Source organism: Olea europaea, chromosome 2 (genome assembly GCF_002742605.1).
Source record: "Olea europaea var. sylvestris chromosome 2, O_europaea_v1, whole genome shotgun sequence".
NCBI classification, from domain to species: domain Eukaryota; kingdom Viridiplantae; phylum Streptophyta; class Magnoliopsida; order Lamiales; family Oleaceae; genus Olea; species Olea europaea.
The window spans coordinates 18,301,250-18,323,832 of NC_036238.1; the positions used below are offsets into that span (position 1 = coordinate 18,301,250).

Consider the following 22,583-nt stretch of genomic DNA (forward strand, 5'->3'; position numbering starts at 1 on the left):
TCTTTTCTTGAAATATTTTTTATGTGGTTTAAAATTCCTTTTATTGAATTTTTTATAATTTTTGAATTTTCTTTTGTATTTCTTATATGGTTTGTATTTTTTCTTATTTTCTAGTGCTTCTCTACACCACAAACCTATCATTGTTCTTGTAAATTCAATTCTACTTCCAAGACTATCTATTTTAACACCTTCCTCTTCTCCTAGAGGTAGTAATTTCTCATATTCTTTTAATAGCTTACTTCCCCATGGGAATGGTAACTTTGTAAAATAAGACCTTAAAATAGGTTTGTTTTCCTGATAGTCTCCTTGATTAACAGTGTATCTTTTCTGTGTTTTTCTATATTGATTAAGACCATCTTTAAGTGGTATTGTAGTACCATAAGGATAATATTGTTCTTCATTACTACTGAATTCTACTTTTATATCATGACTTGAAGATGGATTAGTATTCATTTTTATATTTTCTATTTTTTCAGTTAATTCTTCTAACTGTTTTTTATATTCTTCATACTCTTCACCTGTAGATTCTAAGAATTTTTGTTCTATTTCTTCTACATCTGTAAGCATATATTGTTTTTCTTCATATTTTTTCCCTTTTGTTATTTTCCTATTGAGTTATCCTAAAATCTTGGGGTGGATTAATTATAATCCTATCTTTTTATTTTGTATTATTCTAAAATCTTGGGGCGGATTAATTATAATCCTATCTTTTTCTCTAAGGTTTTTATCTAATAAGGCATTTCCTATTTGTAAATTATGTTGTAGATTCTCTAATCTTTTATGTATATCCCCAAAGTTTTCATTTGTGGTATTTTTAGGTAAATAAGGATAACTAGGTTTTTTATGTTTTTCAACTTTTTTCAAAAAATTTTCAATTATATTTTCTTCATCTACTATATTCATCATAATTTTTGGTTCGTAATCTGGCTCTGATACCATCTCATCGGAGTGTGCAGTGGAGGGGTTAATATTTTCAAGCCAATTAAAATCTTCATAAGTATTTATAATATCACAATAAAATTTATAAAATTCACTATTTTTTATTAATACTTTTTCTTTAATGATTTTATTTAACTCTTTGATTCTTCTTCTCAGATTAAGAATTAATTCATATATATCATTTTCTGTTTTGATTGTATTATTATCTATAGAAATGTTTTTATTTCTTAATTTTGGATCTAAATATTCTATAAAGAATCCTTTCAGTTCTTCTTCTAAATATTTTAATTCATTTTCTGTAGCATTTCTTAGGTCAATAAAATTTTCTATAAAATTTGGATTTAAATTAATTAAAGATTTTTTGTCTATATTTTCTTGATGACCTATTTGAAGGTTTTTATACATTGTAGTGGCTTTGGTTGCAATTTCTCTATAAAGGGTATTTTTGGAAATATGGTTGTTTGAAGACTATTTTTCAAATGTCTTTATTTCTTAGTCTATTTTCAAAAACCTTCCTTTTATTTAAGTTGTTTAGATATATTTCCCTATTTTAATACATATAGGGGTCCGAGTCGCAGAAGCAAATTACAACCAGTAGATTCCCAAAGCTAAGCTTCTGTCATCAAGTTATAATTGAGCAAATTATGCCAAATATAAGGTAATCTTCAGCGCTCTGCAACAAAATTTGCATAATTTTGTACCAAATTTTGCGTTAAACCAAAATTCATCTCCAATCATTAAACCAAAACTTACACCAAATAAATAGTGCTTAACCATTTCTACCCTTTTTATTATTTTTAGTAATTTATTTATTTGAAATATTATTTAATTAATTATTTTATAAATACATAAATTACTAAATAAATAATTACGCTAAATTACAAAAAAGATTAAATTCATTAATAAATATAAAAACATAGTACAATTAATAAAAACACTACAATAACAGAAATATTAAATTATGCCATTAAAGTTTTTAGATAATGGGGATCAAACAAGGGCGATATGAGTTTATAATCAATCATGGATATCACTTAGAGAAACTCCTGCTGTAGTAGTACTAATTAGAAATGGAAAAATTAGCATATACTGAATGTACTTAAAATTTTACTGTTCACTTGTACTAGTTCATATTATTACTCTTAACAGAAACAGAGAATGTTAAATAGTGAATCCAAAATTTCAAATAGAACTCATAAGTCATATTATTTTTAAAATGCCTAGCGGTTTGCTTTATGTGATGAATACATCGTCTCACCATCCAATAATGTATGAGACAAATGCATGCAGTCAGTAAATGTCATATTGTATTGTTATAATTCTACCGTATACATCCTATTCAGTCGGTTGAAGATTGATTTCGTGACCTCCACCTTCATGCTTCCATAAATAGATCAATCTATTCTCAAACCTTATAAACTAAACCAACAATCATGTTGTAAATAGATCAAATCAGATCTTCTGCCGATTTTCAGTATCATTTATAACCGGGGAAACAAAAGTCTCAAGGTCTTGACATTTATGAAAGTGATACTAATGTCAAACCTGCCAACGGCCTTTTATTACATGTTTTATTCCTTCGGAAGCTCAATAATTGCGATAAATTGTTCCCGATATTGCTACTTTTCTGGTATTATTACCATTGACCTGTGAACGAATTGTTCATGAACGCAGACATCTAGTAAAGAATTGTTTTAAGTCAAAGATGAGGCTAAAGATGTCCGCTTTTATATGAAGATATTGACAATCAATTATCTAGTTTGGAAAATCAATATTTAGTAGTGACGCATAGATTGATTACCATGTTCAAGGAAAGTGCCTACAGATATCACAATTCCCTAGTTCATTTTATTAAATAAGAATATTTGATACCCAAGAGCACGAGCAGCAAACAATAATTGTTCTGAAATGATATTGCCTTCTATTAAAGCTTAAGTCCTGTGTATATTTTGTTTAACACAGTAGATAGTTTATAGTTATGTCCTTTCAGGTTCAACACTAGGACCACAGAGAATTGATTATCTTCCTTTTTTTGTTTTTCTTTTCATTTTGTTCTGTGGGGTAGGGGCACTAGGGTGATTGATTTTACAGCTTTCCTTTTATAGCCGCAAAAAATCAGGGATTGATTCCCAATTATAATTTTGCTTCCTTCTATAGTGAAATTTTGTGGGCTTATCATTGGACTGCATTAGTTAGGCTACGTTGCTGTCATATTTTAGCTAATTGCGATTTGTGTCGATTATTGGACTGCCTTATTATCATAGATTCGGCAATTTAATGTGCTGGGCCGATTCTTGGGCTAATTTGTTTGGGGTTGCTAAATATTAATTTTGGGTTTTGCTTATAATGTCGAAGTTGTCCATGTTTGTGTTGGTTCACTGAATCTGTTGTAGGTTTTTTGAAGTTTTCAACAAGCTACGTCGATGCCAATAGCTTTGTATAGTAGAAGATACTAATATGACATCTCACATAGCCGGTGTTCCATCTTTGAAAAATTATAGTTGACTTGATTGTGATTTTCAAGAACAATCTGAGTTGATTTCTATATCTCAGGATGAGTACGCTCAATACTTAGTATACAAGCAGGCCACTGCGTCTACTTGCACTGCTACTATAGCTAAGTCAGGTAATGACTCTCACTATCTCTAGTCTTCCACGGCCAACCCTTGGATCATAGATTCCAGTGCCAATGAGCCCATAACGGGTAAGTCCTCTCGTCTTTCTAATTATAAACATGTAGATTCTCCCATGAGTGTCACTCTTGCTAAATTTAGCCAATGTTCATGATACTGGTACGACTCATCTTACCACTAATATTGGCCTACTTTCTATGTTACACATTCTTGGTTTTCCTTTTAGTTTGTTGCCCATTAGTAAGATTACCAAATCTTTTCGTTGTTCTATAACCTTTTACCCATCACTTTATATTTTTCAGGATCTTTGGACTCGGAGGATGATTAGTATGTACATGAGGTCGGTGGATTCTACTACTTGGATTTCATCGGCACCTTCCCGTGCTCTTCAGACTCCCCTTACCCCATGTAAGTAGCATTATCGCTTAGGTCATCCTTCTCTACCAATCCTAAAGTGTCGATTATGTAGTATTTCCCCAGTCCCATGTTTATCGTTTCAGTGTGAGGCTTGTCAATATAGCAAGCACAATCACGTCTCATTTCCGTCTCATGGTGACAAGCGTTTGTCTAGTCCTTTTGAGCTTGTTCATTCTCATATATGGGTCCAGTTCACATATCCACCAATAAATTCCATTATTTTGTGACTTTTGTGGATGATTGTTCCTTCTGAGTCCTCTGCATCCAACATTCCTTTTTCTACACCTATTCCTTTTGTTGATCCACATGTGTCTTATGTTCAACCTTCTGGAGAGCACATTGAGTCACCTGTCGAGACTCTGGAGTCACCAATTGGGTCATCTATTGATCCGATTGAGCTATCTGTCGAGTTGCCTGAGCCTCTCACTTTCATCGTGTCAACTCCATCATTATCCCCACCTACATAGACAATTGCCACTCAGCTTCCTCTCCTACAGGTACACTCTCGTCGTACATGTTTGCCTAACCAAACACCTCCACTAGTCCCCTCCACGTCTCTTGATCCTGCTTTCGCCATTGATCTACCTATTGCCCTTCGAAAAGGTACTTGTTCTTGTGTCAGTTGTCATCCTCTTAGCCATTTTGTATCTTATGATTCTTTGTCGCCTTCGTTTTTTACTGAAGAATATGTGATCTTTATTCTTATTTCAATGATTAAACAATGTACAATTTATAGGAAAAACAGAAGGAATAAATCACTTCCGTAAATCAAGGAAATATTTAATTTCCTAAACTACTCTGCTGACTAAATGCCTAAGAATTGGAATTGATAAAAATAACACCCCTTAATTGGGGAACTAATTTACAGCTGCAGATCTGCTAGAAATTAGGACTAAAAATCAGGAATTCTACACTCCCTCTCAAGCTAGGTTATAAATGTTAATTAAACCTAGCTTGGAACTTAGTTCTTCAAATGTTTTTCTTGGTACCGCCTTAGTGAGAATATCTGCAGTCTGTTGACATGTTAGAGTGTAAAGTAGAGATATTATCCCAGACTCTATTTTCTCTTTGAAAAAGTGTCCATCAATTTCCACATGTTTTGTCCTTTCATGATGAATTGGATTCGTTGCTATGATAATGACAGATTGATTGTCGCAATATATCTTCATAGGATCCGTAACTAGAATATTTAATTCTTGAAGGACCCTTCTTAGCCATATTGCTTCACACATGCCATGAACTAAAGCTCTAAATTTTGCTTCTGCACTGCTTCGAGATACAAGTACAACAGATTGTTTTTTATTTCGCCAAGTGACTAGATTTCCCCAGATGTAAGTGCACTACCCAGAAGTTGATCGTCGGTCAATTATGGACTCGGCCCAATCTGCATCAATGAAGATTTCAACATCTCTGCTTGAAGTCTTCTGCAAGAATAATCCTTTGCCTGGAGTCCTCTTTCGATACCTTAGAATTCTAAAAAAGCCTCCATATGTTCTTCAGTTGGTTTATTCATAAATTAACTCACCATACTGACAGAGAAACTGATATTTGGTCTTGTGGGCTTCCAATCTGCTGGTTTACCGTGTATTTTCCAACAATTATTATCAGTGTGTCCCGGTATTTTGCAATGATTACACTAAGGTCTGCCGTTCTTTTACCCATAGTCGCTGTTGTGGTGTTGTCCTCCATGTACAGCAAGAGCTGAATTTTCAATGACTGGGACAGTAAATGGAAATCCAAGTATTACCTTCCTTCTGCTTTCTTCACAACGCACTTCTGCAAATGTCTCCTAGATGTTGGGCAATGGTTTCGATCCTAGAATTCTTTCCCAAACCTCATCAAGGTCCTTGTTAAGACCCATTAAGAATTTAAAAATTCTTTTCTTTTCAGTAATTTCCCTGTATTTTTTTGCATGTGCAGGGCACTCCCAACTATGTTTTTTGAAGACATCCAATCGTTGCCAATGACGAATCAGAATATGGAAATATTGAGTTACCGATAAATTACCTTGTCGAAGGTCATGGAGAACACTTTCAAACTCAAATAATTCTGAGGTATTTTCATTACTTGAGTATATTTCCTTTGCTGCATCCCATATCTCTTTAGCAGTGTTGTAGAGTAGGAAATTTTCTCCAATTTCATTTGTCATAGAATTGATCAGCCAAGACATGACCACATTATTTTCTAACTTCCACAGTTTGAATTTCGGATCTGTGGTTGCTGGAGGGATAGACACTCCAGTGATAAAATCATCCTTCCTCTTTCCGCAGATGAACATCATGACTGACTGCGACCATTGAATGTAATTTTTTCCATTCAATCTTTGTCCTGTGATGAGAAGATGATTGCTCTTTGATCCGCCCTTAGAACTTGTGGCAGGAACATCATGATGTGAAGAAGTTTTATTTTCTACAGCCATGTCGTACTTTGTCATGGAGATTCCTTAGGTTTCAGAGGTTGCTTTGATACCATAAAGAATATGTAATCTTTATTCTTATTTCAATGATAAAACAATGTACAATTTATAGGAAAAACAGAAGGAATAAATCACTTCCTTAAATCAAGGAAAGATTTAATTTCCTAAACCACTCTACAGACTAAATGCCTAAGAATTGGAATTGATAAAAATAACACCCCTTAATTGGGAAACTAATTTACAGTTGTAGGATCTACTAGAAATTAGGACTGAAAAATCAAGAATTCTACATTTACCATTGTGTCTAATCTTTCTAGTGTTTCTATCTGTAAGAAAGAGAAAGATGCATTATCTAACCCCAGCTGGAGGACAACAACTCAGGTAGAAATGGAGGCTCTCCACCATAATGGGATTTGGGATTTGGTAGGCAAACAGATAGTCGGATGCAAATGGATATATACCATCAAGTATAATCCAAATGGTATGGAGGATCAAAAGAAGGCTCGATTAGTGACCAAAGGATATACTCAAACCTATGGCATTTATTATGACGAGACATTCTAGCCCATCGCCAAGATTGCATCTATTCGTGTTTTGATTTTTCTTGCTACTAATCTTGACTGGCCTTTGTTTCAACTCGATGTTAAGAATGCCATTTTGCATGGTGACCTTACTGAGGAGGTCTATATGGAGCAACCACCAGGATTTGTTGCTCAAATGGAGTATTTAGGATATGTTTGCAAACTGAAGAAGGCTTTGTTTGGTCTCAAGCAATGCCCTCGTGCATGGTTTGGCAAATTCTCTAAAATGGTGTTAGAGTTTAGCCTTCGACGATGTGAAACGAATCAATCAGTATTCAATCTATGTTCCAAGGCTAGATATGTTATCTTAGTTGTATGTGTTGATGATATTGTAATCATCGAAGACGATAGGGAGGGGATCGAGAGACTTAAACAATTCTTGCAATAGAGATTTCACACTAAATACCTGGGGAAGCTCCGATATTTCCTAGGTATTGAGGTGGCTAGATCTTAAACTGGGGTTAACCTGTCTCAAAGAAAATATGTTCTTGACTTGTTGGATGAGACTTGATTATCTGGTTCTCGACCAGTTGATACACCGATAAATCTTAATCAGAAACTTGTGAAGGATGGTGGAGCAGTGTTTGATGATCCTAGAAGATACAGGAGATTGGTTGGGAAGTTGAATTATTTGACCATCATCGGGCCAAATATCTCATATGCCATGAGTGTAGTGAGTCAGTTCATGGAGACACCTTTGATCCCACACTGGGAGGCTGTTCTTCACATTGTTTGATACTTGAAGAAGTCAACTCGCCTTGGTATAATGTACAAGAAAAATAGTCATCTCAAGATGGAGGGATTCACATTTCCCCTCTGATAGGAGATCAACTACAGGATATTGTACATTCTTAGAAGGTAATTTGGCTATTTGTAGGAGCAAGAAACAAACTGTAGTAGCTCGATCTACTGTTGAAGCCAAGTACAGGTCCATGGCGCACACCACCAGTGAGTTAACTTGGTTGTAACATTTTCTAGAGGAGATTGGCTTTTTTGGTTCCTACTCCTATTACTTTGTTTTGTGATAATCAGGCATCATTGCACATTGCATCCAACCCAGTATTTCATGAATGCATGAAGCACATCGAGATTGATTGCCACTTCGTTTGCAATAAAATACTAGGTGGAGATATAGCGCTTAGTATGTGAGAGCTGGGGAGCAATTGGCAGATGTTTTCACCAAGGAATTGTATAAGCCTCGATTAGAGTATATTTGTAACAAGTTGGGCTTATATGATATATATAGCCCAATTTGAGGGGAAGTATTGTGGAATATGAGGTAGCATGGTAATATAGCTAGTATGGAAAGATTTGTTGTGGGTGTTAGGAAAGAGGATCAATCCTGTGTATTAGTTTCCATATGTTTTTCTATATAATGCAACACCAAATGTAAAGAGAAAAAAAGAATGAATCTTCTTCCCTTCAAAGTTTATACCAAACCGGTTTCTCAACAATATTAATATAAATGTTAAAGAATTTAAATCAACATGTCCTTGTTTTAATGTGTCCGTGCAACTTAGCCGTTTTATCATTTAAGGTTTTGTCATGCTCCAGTTTCAATTTTTCATAAAATATTTGAATTATTGAGGTAGGTTACTGATAGCACCAAAAGATAGCTGTTCCTTTTATCATTCGTGCGATGAAAGTTGCAAGTTATTTTGATGTAGGATAAGAAGCGAGAAGGGGAGGAGAGGGAGAACGAGAGAAGCAGAAAACAAGGAAAGTAAGAAGGAGAAGGAGAAGAAAAGAAGAACTAGGGGAAGAGAGGGGAGGGAGAAAATGGCTGCAAGCCAAACAATATTTCAATTCTAATTCATCATCGTCTAATAAAATTACAACTGAAAACCATATAAATAGTAAAAGCATAACCCTAGTAGTGATGGGCTTGGGCCAAACCAATAAAACAAGCTCAATAACTAAAAAAAGTAAAATAGTGCGATAATAATATAAGTGATGTCCGCATCACATTTTCTCTCAACTAGGCGCACACATGATTATTATAACTATAATTTAGTGTCAGATTCTTTGAAGACTTTTACGAATTTAACAATTTCAGAGTAGTATACATGTAACATAAAGGGGAAAAAAATTATAACTTATAGGTCCTATCACTGAACACCACAACGGCTGCTATAAAATATTTATTCATACATGTTAAAGTCCAATAAATCTACTATCACTACATCATGTGTTATTGAGATAAATATGTATGAAAATGTTTTGTGCACAATGTAGCAACGAAATAGAGGGATTATATGTTGCAATTGAGAATTCAAATTTCCTGTAGGCATATTTTCTACTTTACGGAATACTTAAGCTGTACATATAATGAACAACTAAATTCAGAGAATGGATGAATTAAAACTAAAAGATCTCATGTGTGAAATTCTAAAGTACACAAAAAATGAGATTTTCAGTAAAATGAGAATGAAACATATTAGAAGTTACAACAATACATCATAACAGCATCAACTAATTCACCTTTAACATCAATCTAGAGGATTACAACACCAGCAGTAATCAATCAGTAATAATCAATGGCGCAGTAAAAAAAAAAATCTTAGCAGACACCAGAGTGCAAAAGACACGCGGACATCGTCATTGTTAATCCAAATCTTTCAACCACCATCACTAATTAACTATTATCTTTTGCATCCCTAACAAGCTTTAGAACTTCATTAGATTTATAATAAAGAATTACAATAGAATTAATGATCAGACGCCTAGATTTCATGAATGATGAAATCAAGCTGAAATCTGCTTGCGTTAAATGAACAAGAAAACCAAGCATTGTGATCACTAGCTTTAAATTACTAACAGGACTTGCTCTTTTTTGGATACATTAGTTACTGAAGGAATCCATCACCTTCAAAAAGAGCAAGACCAAACAATGTACCATTTATAAGCTAGTAAAGACATTCATTTTATTACGTGTCTATATTATAGCTGACACAACATGGGCTGGCTAGGGCAAAAAATTGATCCACGAAGAAGAAACCTTAGTGCACACAATATTAAACGCTCATCTTATTGGCTTTCAAATATGTTATTAGGCAGACAATTGATCCGTGAAAAAAATCTCTATTATCTATGAGGTAAATTTGGACTTTATGAGAAATCATGCACTCCAAACCAACGTTCAAAAGGCGGGGCTATGCGTGAGGCGTGAAGACCCCCATATGGAAAAGTCATAAAAAAAAAAAAAGTGGTCAACCCTATTTTGATCTATAATGTGGGCCTAGGCACCAAAAGGCGTGCACCTTCATATTTTTTTTTTTTTCTCAATTGTGTTGTTTTTCTTATATTAAATAAATTGATTAAGCAATGGGAATTATTAATAATCTCAAAATAATAATAAAAATAAGGAAACTACTTATTACGCCTAGGCAAAGCTTGAGTCTTGACTTTGCCACCTTTTAAAACCTTGCTCTAAACATGCATGTTTGAACAATTCAAAAAAGTTTCATGTTCCTCAAAAATTAAGTTTAAAAAAATATGCAGTTTTCTCGAAGAATATAACACGTGCGCAGGATCATGTTTCTAAACTAATTAAAAAATGTATTGGTAAGCATAAATAAAAGAACCATACATATATATAAGCTAACATCTTTTTCCATTCTAATTACTTCCCAAAATTTTTTATGTTATATAAAAATTTGGAAATTATTATTTTCAACTTACTCTTCTTCTCCTTGTACTCCTTGATTTATAAATTAATTTATTCCGAGAGTAAAATAATGAAGACTAAGTGAATGATAGATGACAATAGATGTCCATACAATGTTATAAAAATATCAGGGAAAAAAGGGAAAGTCTATGAAGGTTGAAACTCTACTTTGGCACGCCAGAGAAAATAAAGGGAGGCAAATCTTAAATGCACATTAAAGGTGAATCTAAAGTGCAACTCTCTGCCACAATGACGTCACCCAAAAATAACAAAATTGACAATGATCTTTTACCTGGATTATTTAACTTTCATCCTTTTAACCGAGTCGGCAGGAAAAGCCAGAATTCCTGCTGGCAAGTGATACGTTGCAGCAACATAACTTGCATGTAGACCGTGTGTCTCTCGTGACAAAGAAGTTTCATTTTTAGGGATTACTCATACCTCTATATTCTTCAACCTAATCTCCACAGATTTGTCCTTATCTATACCTTTGCCTGTTTAAAGCCAAAACTTGAAATGCCTAAAGAATGGTGACTCCTTTCTGCTACTCTCTTGTGTGACTCCACATTAGTTTCATTCTTCTTTTTTATTTCATCCCCAATCTTTCACCATGAGACACATAGTTTTTCGAGATCCATATGTGAATGAGACCTATGATGTAACAAGAAGTCTCAGCAATCTTTGGGAGAGTATAAGAGTGCCAATTATCGCGCCTATTCTACGCATTGCAGTTTATATATGCATAGTGATGTCTGCTTTGCTTTTTGTAGAACGAGTTTACATGGCAATTGTGATTACATTTGTCAAATTTTTTGGGAAGAAAAGATACACCAAGTACCAGTTAGACAGCATAAAAGATGACCTAGAGAAAAACAAGAACTACCCTACAGTGTTGGTTCAAATCCCTATGTTTAACGAGAAAGAGGTAAACACTAGAATATACTTTGCACAGCTAGTATCTATATATACTTTCTTTAAGGCATAGACATGCATCAAGCATATGGCACATGTATATAGAAGCATACAAAATTTGCATTCATTTATCATTTCAGAAAGGCAAATTGGTATTAATCCCCATTAAGTGCCTATAATGACCAAAAACCGTTTTCAATCAGCCAAAAAGCACTGGCAAATGAATTTTTACACTGGCAGCATGTAAAGCATGTATACAATTAGCCACGTACAAGTATTACTTAGGCGAGTTAAAAGGATTTCTAGATCCATACTTGCATAGAAGAAAAGATACAAGTGACGCGCTCTAATAGTGCTTATTTATAATTACATCTTACAGCTTTCAGGTCAAAATTTACTCAATCATGAACATACATACTATTAAAGCTTGATAGCAATTCATACATGCTTTACTTTATTTTATTTTATTTGCATTTAATTTGAAAATTTAAAAGTAGAATATTTCTTCCAAAAGAACTAGATAAATTTAAAAAGAAGCTCAAAAATGAGTATCTAAATCATGCCTGGCGAAAATAAAAAATCAATTAGAGTTAAAAGACAAATATCATTTTTGACAAGTCACAAAATAATACCTTGAAAACTTCTCTTTCTGCGTGTCTGAGTGGCCGTGTGTCGCTTTGCTGTAGAAGAAACAATGATGAATTAAATATCGATCAACAAGATTTATGTAATTTTTCTACAAGAAGGTTAATTATCCTTTCAGGCATATTTTGTATGTCCTTCATAAGGTAGTATGTATCTAGTTGGGAATTTTCATTTATGTTTAAGCAATGAAGTTTCCAAATGGATATTGAATATAACTTTGATAACCCAACATATTTCATTAATATCACTGTTGTCGACATTAAAGCCATATCAAGAACTGATAAAGAATATCATTTTGTCAATTTAATATAGTGTAATTCCAGCTTGCTTGATGATTTAAGGTAAGTTTTACCACTAAAACACCAGCTAGATAAGGAAGAGACAAATCCTATAAAAAAATCATCTAATACAACCTAACTTGGTCTGCATTCATTTATCCCAAATATTCATGTCTCTGACATCAATGTAAATAAAAGATAGACACATACATAATCACCCAAAAGCTTCACACAAACATGTAGATTAAATGAAGAAAATAAACATGAATTCATGATAGATTTTTTGTCAAGGCATCATCATTATTGTCCATTTCTCACAATGGACAAACAGTTGGGATACACACTGTTAATTATGTGAGCACTTGTATGGTTGTATGAGAGCTCATATTTGAGCAAATAAGGAACTTAAAGAAATGAGGAAAGATTTAATTTCTATTTTGAAGAATTTAAACTAAATATGAGTAAATAAATCCAAAATCTTCTTTACGCCTAGGTTTACAAGCTTTCAATAGGAGCTGTATGTGGGCTTTCATGGCCATCGGATCGACTCATTGTGCAAGTTCTTGATGACTCCACCAGTGAAGCCTTAAGGGTATCCCTTTGAACCAAATGTAATCTTCAATGTAAATTCCAATAAAATCATGTTTCTGTGCTGCAATTCTGGAGAATATATGTGCAGGCAATGGTGAAATTGGAGTGCCAAAAATGGATGGCGAGAGGGGTGAATGTTAAGTATGAGACGAGGGACAACAGGAATGGTTACAAGGCTGGTGCTCTTCGAGATGGCTTAAAAAAGCATTACGTTGAAGATTGTGAATTTGTTGTGATCTTTGATGCAGACTTCCAGCCTGAAGGAGATTTTCTCTGGAGGACTGTCCCCTACTTACTTGAAAACCCAGAGCTGGGCTTGGTTCAGGCAAGATGGAAATTTGGTAAGGCGTATGACAGTACTGTATATACTATAGTTGAAAGATATCTAACTAGATTTACCTCCAATATAAAAGTATGCCGTATTCCATAAATGAAGATCAGAGATAAAAGACGGAAGGTAATGGGTTTAGTTAACATGTAACTACGAATGTCTAATGCAAATAAAGTAAACTAAAGTGAATATTCCTCGTAACACCTTCAGTTGCTCCAAAAATTAAGCATGTTTCCAAGGTATTGACAATGAATTAGTTGTTTCAGTTAATGCAGATGAGTGTATGATGACTCGGCTCCAAGAGATGTCACTAGACTATCACTTCACTGTTGAACAAGAAGTGGGCTCCTCAACATGCTCGTTCTTCGGATTCAATGGTTATCAGCATATCATGTTTCTCTTTAAATATATATGTTTTCCAGCCAACTAGTAAAGTAACAGTTTAGGTAACAGATTTACAATGTTTGATATGAATTGCAGGAACTGCTGGAGTCTGGAGGATCCGAGCAATAAATGATGCAGGTGGGTGGAAAGATAGAACCACAGTAGAGGACATGGACCTTGCGGTCAGGGCAGGCCTTAAGGGCTGGAAATTCCTGTTTGTGGGTGACCTCGAAGTAAGCATCTAAACTATCACTAGGATACACTATCTGCTGTGTGAAGTATAGATTCCGCTAGGTTGAACACAATTTACCTTCCATCAGGTAAAAAATGAACTACCAAGTACGTTTAAGGCGTACAGATATCAACAGCACCGCTGGTCATGTGGACCCGCTAATCTTTTTAGAAAGATGTTTATAGAAATCATCACCTGTGAGGTATTAACTCTACGATTGTTTCCCTTTACTGTCAGCAATGAACTAGTGGTATGACGCTAAATTTGAATTTCCCCAAGAAAATATACAGTGCCTTCCTAATGTTTGCAGCGCGTATCACTATATAAGAAATGGCATGTGATATATGCATTCTTCTTAGTAAGAAAGATCATCGCCCACTGGGTCACATTTTTCTTTTACTGCGTTGTCATCCCTGCAACAATATTAGTACCAGAAGTTCATCTTCCGAGGCCGCTAGCAATTTATCTTCCAGCGTGCATAACTATTCTCAATGCAATTATCACTATAAGGTATGAAGATCTAGATAAGCCAAATACAATTTCCTATTCTTCTATTTTCCAGAAATCTCCCAAGGAATTAATTAATTTGAAGCCCCACTTATTTTTTCACAGATCTTTACATCTTCTCGTCTTTTGGATATTGTTTGAGAACGTTATGTCTTTACATAGATCCAAAGCAGCCATTATAGGACTGCTTGAAGCCAACAGAGTTAATGAGTGGATAGTGACTGAGAAGCTGGGTAATATGATGAAGCAAAGGTTCAGTGCAAACACAGCAAAGAGGCCAAGATCACACATAAGAGAAAGGTATAATGTCCAGTATGTGCTTCATAAGCACCATTTCATTATGCCATAGTGTTGATCAACCAAGGTTTGGTGATTGAAATTGGAAAGGCCAATAATTCTATAGATAAAAACATGATGTCTTTCAGGTCATTAAGATATAGAAACACCCAAATGCACCTACAGACGTAGACCCACTATGTTAAAACATTTACCATTTTCTTGAGGAGTATCCAGCAGAATCATTTATGCATAAAAAATTACATCTACAAATGGAGGAATCGTTATTTAGAATCTCTTTAACATTGTTGTGCACTAACCTGACATTTTGGTTTTAAATCAGGATCCATATATTGGAGCTTATAATGGGGATGTGCTTGCTGCATTGTGCTGTGTACAACATGTTCTACGGGAACAATCATTTCTTCATCTATCTACTGCTGCAGGCAGGGGCCTTTTTTGTAGTTGGACTTGGATATGTTGGAACAGTCATACCCAACTAAAGATGACGATGCAGATGAGCTGATGAAGACTGGTTTTAATGACTACATAAAAGAGTACTATGTACATGGGTGTCAGGAGTGTTTGGTTTGTTACTCGTATTACACAATTATACAACAAGTCAATGCCGTTATTGGAATAAATAATTTGTCTGATGATTTGGAAATCTTATGCACATGTTTAGCATTATTACTTAACAAGCCATGCTAATGTAGAAAAGGGTAAATCTTTATACTACCATTAGATGTTCCTCAATCCAGTAATTATTAACTCAAACATCTCAACCATAAACCTGATCGAGTGTCCAGTGTTCAAGGTGAAAATAAAATTACAATAAAGAAAAATACTATTCATTAAGCGATAGAAATTTCTTTTTTTGGGCACAGAGAAGGGGGAGAAGAGTGATTCTATCCTACTGGTCACGATACTCGAACTCATGAGAGGACGTCAGCATTTCTTCCAACCTATACAACCAGCTTGGCTCACAGATTGGTCAATCCCTGTTATACTATCTTTGAAATCTAATAAACGAAACAACATCTGATCATTAGACTTGCATAACACAAAACTGAAAATTATTGAGACGGGTTCGTCCAGTAGATAACTTACGACATAACTTGCAACCGAAACAAGAAATTTGGAGCAAGAATTGCACTGGGAGGCTAAATTGCACAGACATCTATTGAGAACTAAAAATGATGCGTTTGCTTTCCAGATGTAAAAGGTCTGCTGTTGAAATGGTTGCTCAACTAGTTAACTGTCCAAATGCAGAGATCTTAGAAAATCTCAGATTTCGGGCACAGCATAATTTTTCAAAGTTTTACAAAATTTCTTATATAAAATGTATAGTTGATATGTTCAAATAAGTTTAAGATTAATTGATTAAATTTTTTATGTTGAAATTATGGACGGTACTAAATCAGAGGTTAACATATGTCACTCCAGCATTTCCATGATCAACGAACAGTGTCTTTTTTCTCTCTTAAAAAGGGGATCGATGGATTTCACCCCTCCCACAAAAGAAGGCTCAAACCCAAGTTTCGCTCTTACCACTTGCGCTAGGCCTTGCCCTTTAACAAACAGCGTCTAACATTTTTACATAATACTAAAATATTTCACACTTAACCAAATGAAATATAGCAAACGCGATTAGCCACCTTTTAATTGCAACTATCCACCTATGATCCCATGAAATTGCCTGTCCTCTTGTGGGTATCCAGATAGTTAAAAGCATACATAAGGGGCACCTTGAGAGCAAAAGGAATCTAGAGTGAAGATTGTCTTCCAAAGTTTGCTTATTTAAAGCCCCATATGTAGAGATAAATCACGTCTCCACAGCAACAAATAACAACACGTGCAATCTCCTTAGCTCACTAGAGAGAAATTATGAGAACCCTTATATTTGAGGTTTGAATTCTAAGAATTTGTGATCATGAATAAATCAATATCCATTGCCATTTTGTAGGACGCTAGGTTGGACTGCTTCATGACTTAATGCACTGGAAACAAGTGATGAACTAACTATATTAATCAGTTTCTTAACAATGAACTATTTAGCTTCCATAATCATCAACGTTTTCACAAATTTATACCTTATAGATTATGGATCAAACAAGCTATTCCCTCTTGTGGTTTTTGCAGTTTATTCAAAATAATCTAGAAAAAGTTCCTGATTCTGATTGTGGGAGCCTTAACTAAAATGCAGGTCTATGGGTGCTGAAGTCAGATTCTATCTCGCAGCACAATTACATGTTTAGTACAAAATAGGATAATTCAAAATTTTGACTCCCGAAGCTGTGCAAACAATCTTACAGAATTATGTCAATAACCAGTTTTCAATAATGCATCATCAAAATCGCAGTCTAATTCGGTGTATAAGTGAATTTAAATAGCTATGTTAACCCAATTTAGAAATATACAAAGATTTCATCCAGTCAGTCATATATGTTAATTACTTAAAAATACAGAATAAACCAACTATAATAGAAAATTCAAATCGCTGGATATTTCATAATCAACAAACATGAACTTACCCCTCGGAACATGAAGACGCGCCGCAAATGTGTCAGAATTCTGCCTGGACAGCTGCCGGAGGAGATGGGTTCCTTACTGAATTAGGACATGTTTGTTGTAAATGTTGTGGCCAAACCCCTGTTTGACGAGCGTTCTTTTCAAACGAGTTAATTGTGCCAATGGTCACTATTCTTATGTTTATCTCTTCAATTGTCCAATGAAATTTAAGATGTCGGATTTTGACAATAAATCAAACCTATTAAAATATTGGACGTTACTCGTTATCTTAACATCCATTCCAATTTTCTAACAAAATTAGTGACATGACTAACAGAATATACATGTGGCACTCAGTCACATCATTGTCAAATTATTATATCTTCGATTGCTCACCAAAATTTGAAAAATATATTTAATTACTCACTAAACTTTGAAAAGGTTTTCAATTACTCACTAAACTTTGAGGTGGTCAAATTTTGGTCACTGAACTTACAAAAATGACTTCAACCTATTGTTCATTAAAAAATATGTAGCGCAATTACACAAATCGCGTAAAAGTAATGAAGTGGACAAACGAGTCCAGGTTGTCGATCCCACTAGAAATAATTATTTAATTACATAATAGTTAAATTTAATTTTAATATTCTTTGTAGAATTTTAAGTTATTTCATCATTTCAAAAATTCAAATTTATTGTATGTTTCGTTGTTAAGATTATATTAATATCTAGATTTTGCAACCAAACACACAATAAATTTAACTAAATGAATTTCATTCAATTTTGATCCCTCCGAAAAATGGATTATGTTTCGTTATTTAAAATCTTGATTAAATTTATTGTGTGCTTTATTGTACAATCCATTTAACTAAATTTATGGGGTTTGGTTGTAAAATTCAAAAATTAATTTAATTTTAACAACAAAATACACTATAAATTTAAATTTTTTTAAATGATGAAAATAGCTTAAAATTCTACAAAATATATTGAAATTAAATTTAACTATTGTGTAATTGAGTAATCATTTATCATGGAATTGACAATTTCAAATTCATTTGTCTACTTTATTACTTTTACACGATCTGTGCGATTGCACTACATATTTTTTTAACGAACAATAAGTCGAAATCAGTTTTCTAAATTTAGTGGCTAAAATTCGACCACCTCAAAGTTCAGCGAACAATCGAAAATGTTTTTAAAAGTTAAGTACGCAATCGAAGATTTTTTTAAAACTTCGTGAGCACTTGAATACAGTTTTCAAAGTTTGGTGAGCAATCGTAGACGTAACAATTTGTTAACGATATGAAGGGCGTCACATGTATATTCCATTAGCCACGTCGCAAATTCGTTAAAGAATCGGAATGAATGTTAAGGTAGTGAGTAACGTCCAACGTTTTGATAAATTTAGTGACAAAAATTTGTCATTTAAAATTTCAGTGAACAATCGATGAAATAGACATAAGTTTAGTGACCATTAGGACGATTCACTCTTTTCAAACTCTTTTTTTTAACATGCTCATTTTCAACGAGTTAATTGTTCTAATGGTATGTCTTCGATTGCTCGTTGAAATTTAAAAAATCGAGTTTTGGTCACTAAACTTTGGAGAACATTGTACGCTACTCATTGGAACAACTTCCGTCTCAAACCTCTAAAGGAATTGATGGCGTGGCTGATGAAATGCATATGTGGCTCCCTATCACATCGTTCAACTTGGTGATAGTCGAATTTTCGTCACTAAATTTTATAAAATGTCTTTTATTACTCACTAAACTTTGAGGAGGTCGAATTTTGGCCACTAAAATTTGATGTAGTTGAACTTTTGCCACTGAACTTTAATATAGTCGAACTTTCGTCACTAAACTTTGAAAAACGTATTATGTTGCTAACTATACTTTTGGATTTAATTAAACCTTTGTTTATCTCCCTTTAAAATAAAACTCTTTAATTTTCATACTCATTTTTAACCATATATTTTTAAAATAAAATATTTTACACATAAATTCAATTTTTTTTTTCACTTTTTTAACCACACTTTCTTCAAATATTCACAATTTAATTTTTTTTTTTTAAATAATGGCCATCAAAAGGGGCTAAAATTTGAATTTGTAAAAACATTTTAGCCCATGTTTGATGGCTATTATTTGGGAAAAAAAAAAAAGGAAAGTATTAAATAGTGATTTTTTTTTTTTTGAATGCATAGTTAAAAAGTTGGAAAAATTTTTAAGCTTACGTGTAAAATATTTTATTATATAAATATGTGATTAAAAATGAATATGAAAATTAAAGTGTTTTGTTTTAGATGGAGATAAACAGAGGTTTAATTAAATTCAAATTTATAGTGAGCAATAGAAGATTTTTTCAAAGTTTAGTGCCCAAAGTTCAACTATATCAAAGTTTAGTAGCCAAAATTTGACCACCCCAAAGTTTGATGAGTAATAGACGACATTTTTCAAAATTTAGTGACCAAAACCTCAAAGTTTAACGATGTAACGAACACCACATGTGCATTTCATCAGTTACATCATCAATTTCGTTAGAGATTTGAGACAGAAGTTTTATCAATGAGTAACATACAACGTTTTGCAAAGTTTAGTGACATAAACTTGATATTTTGAACCTCAATGAGCAATCGAAGATATAGATATAAGTTTAGTGACCATTAAACAATTAACTCTATTATAAACCACACATGCACAAAAAAAGAAAAAAAAGGTATTTTGAACATAAATTCAAGATTTTGTCCTATTTTTTAATAACATAATCTCTTCAAAATCACCATTCAAAACCTTACTTTTCCAAAATATTGGTTGTCAAATGGGAATCACGGAATGTATATTTTGCAAAAATTAATTTTTTTTTTAAAAATTGTGTAATTAAATAGTAGAGAAAAATTCTGATTAAAAAATATATATATATAGTTGACCCAAGACATATAATTTATTAGTTAATTCAACAAAATACTTACTAATAAGCTTTTATTATTTCTTTAAAAAGATAATTATTTATTATAACTTTTTCTTATGCAAGAGAATAAATTTCATAGCTGAACTTTGCTTTATTTTATTGATTTAAATTTGTACTGAGATAAGTATATTAGTATTTTAACGTTAATGTTTATAAAATTTCAATTTAAGTGCTATATTGTAGATTAATATGTTTATCTTTTCACTTGTCTAATATATTAATTTTACCTTTAAAACGTGGTTGCAAAACGAATCGAACAACATAAAATGGTTTTGGTTTGGAACTTTTTCAAATCTTAATGATTCATTTTCAAAATTTAAACCTTATTTTTAAGTCAATATTTAGATCCACGTGACCCCATCAAAATTTTAACTCTGAACCAAACCAGACAATTTAAAAATAGTTCACTTTTATGTTTCGATGGTTAAAAATTGCTTTATACCATATTAAAGAGTTCACCTGAAAAAATATTTGTACCAAAGATATGTGATTTATTAGTTCAATTTATGTTTTAACAAACTTACTTGTTAGTTGAATTCCATTGGCTCTTTAAGAATAAATAATAATTCATGATATTATTTTTTCTTATTGTAAAATTGTGAGATAATTATTGATGATTATTTAGTTTTATAATGTATTATATTCATATTGTATCTCATTGAAATCATATATATATATAAATCATTGTTATAATGAAGTACATACGTGATTTTATACTCTAATACATCTTCTATCTTTTTTTCCTCTTAGTTTTATAGCAAATTATCGGTACAAAATATTCTAACAAATTGAGTTAGGAAAAATAATTCTTTGTTGTTATTCAGAAAAAACACAAACTTCTAATTAATTCAGTTTACGAAAAAACTCTTATTTTCATACAATAAAGTATAAAATTTTTGTTGCTCTCGAAGAAGCATAAGAAGCATAAATTTTGACATTGATAAGTGTGTTTTTACACATTTATTAGGCACATTAATGGGCTATTTATTGATGAAATTGAACGAATTCCTATTCGTAATTGTGTAATTATGGTGTTTGCAGGTCAAAATCCCAAATTGGAGGAGAAAATGGTTAAAGGAAGGAAAAGAAGACCAAAAGTGCACAAAAACATGGATTCTGGGGCCAAAGTGTACAAGCGTCAAAAGTTTAAGGACCGAATGTTGCAAATTTTGGAGGGCGTGATTGAAAGAAAATCCAAAATTTGAGGACTAAAATGTACAAGTTCAAAGTTGAGGGATCTAGTGTGTAAATATGAGGGGGACTGAGCTGCAAATACTAAAAATGGGAATTGGTACTGTAGCGGCTCCATAGTGCCACTATAGCAGAGCCGCAACGCCATGTCTCTGTTCTTTGTAGCGCTGCAGCACCATTTTCAGAGCGCCACGACCGCGGCTAAAGACCTGTTTGCCTATATTTTGTAGTTAGAGATCATTTTACAATTACAAAACAATGTTTTTGAGCCAATTAAAAGGTAAAATTGATCCATTTTTCTCTTATTCTTCATTTACTTAGAAAACTCTAGCTTAGAGAGAAAAGGGGGCAAGCAAAAAGGAAAGAAAATACTACATCAAAGGGAGAAAATTTTGGAGAAATCAAGATCAAAACTTAGCAAGCTTCAAGGATCCGACCAAGGGACAAGTTTTTTTCTTTGTCTTGTATTTCACATTATATTTTTCTCGACTTTTGTGATGTATTTATTTAATCCTTTCATTTCGTGCCTTATAAATACAATGAGCTAAATATTTTGGTGTTGAGATGAATGAGGAAATTTGCCTTAACTATATAAATTTCTTTATCCACTATTTAATGTTTATGTTCTTGTATTTTTACCATTGTTTTGAGTGCATTATCATTATTGTGGCCACTATGCTATAATGCCTAGTGATTATTGAGAAATTGTTGCACATTTTAGATTAAGATGGTAGAAACCCTAAGTTCTTGTAGAAATAGAGGTATATCCCTAGTCCTAGATAACCCTTTGAGTTATTTTCATTAATATTTAATGCTTTTGATTGTGTTCAATCAACGTAGAAATATAGTAGATTAAACTAATTGATTAGGGTTAGTTTCACTTGAGAAAGGTAATTAACTAAAATAGGAAAATTGGATTTGACAAGAAAAGTGAGCAATATTCTATTGAGTTATTTTGAGGAATTAATTTAGTGACAGTCAAGCGGAATCATGAATCCCAACCCGATTAAAATCTACCCAACCCGATTAAAATCTAACTCCTATCATAATTGCAATTGGGTATTTCACTTGAATGTTTAGAATCTTTTTTTTTTTTTTTTTTAATCT

At 33.0% G+C, this 22,583-nt stretch overlaps 1 protein-coding gene and 1 long non-coding RNA gene across 4 annotated transcripts; one reads left to right on the forward strand and one right to left on the reverse strand.

Moving 5' to 3' along the window:
- Positions 1-10,716: 10,716 nt before the first annotated feature.
- On the reverse strand, positions 10,717-17,492 carry LOC111365260. Its single transcript, XR_002697396.1, has 3 exons — positions 17,344-17,492; positions 12,198-12,245; positions 10,717-11,304 (listed from the first exon to the last, which is right to left on the reverse strand). It is a non-coding gene; the product is annotated as an uncharacterized LOC111365260 (long non-coding RNA).
- LOC111365250 (mannan synthase 1-like) lies at positions 11,188-15,479 on the forward strand. Of its 3 annotated transcripts, none has more exons than XM_022985683.1 (9): positions 11,188-11,578; positions 12,982-13,080; positions 13,168-13,420; positions 13,677-13,787; positions 13,891-14,027; positions 14,115-14,228; positions 14,337-14,536; positions 14,639-14,833; positions 15,153-15,479. In XM_022985683.1, the coding sequence occupies exons 1-9, from the start codon at positions 11,264-11,266 to the stop codon at positions 15,310-15,312; spliced, it is 1,584 nt and encodes a 527-aa protein (XP_022841451.1). In that variant the 5' UTR covers positions 11,188-11,263; the 3' UTR covers positions 15,313-15,479. The 3 variants fall into 3 exon arrangements, with proteins under 3 accessions (XP_022841451.1, XP_022841461.1, XP_022841441.1); XM_022985693.1 differs by having other exon boundaries at positions 14,696-14,833; XM_022985673.1 differs by having other exon boundaries at positions 14,337-14,833.
- Positions 17,493-22,583: the final 5,091 nt, after the last annotated feature.

What these genes read in the sequence shown, in the direction of transcription:
- LOC111365250 (XM_022985673.1), top strand. Translation starts at nt 11,264, where the DNA reads ATGAGACACATAGTTTTTCGAGATCCATATGTGAATGAGACCTATGAT. An exon ending in CTATGTTTAACGAGAAAGAG is followed by an intron (nt 11,579 to 12,981) that starts GTAAACACTAGA and finishes CTTTACGCCTAG; the next exon opens with GTTTACAAGCTTTCAATAGG. An exon ending in TGTTTGTGGGTGACCTCGAA is followed by an intron (nt 14,028 to 14,114) that starts GTAAGCATCTAA and finishes ACCTTCCATCAG; the next exon opens with GTAAAAAATGAACTACCAAG.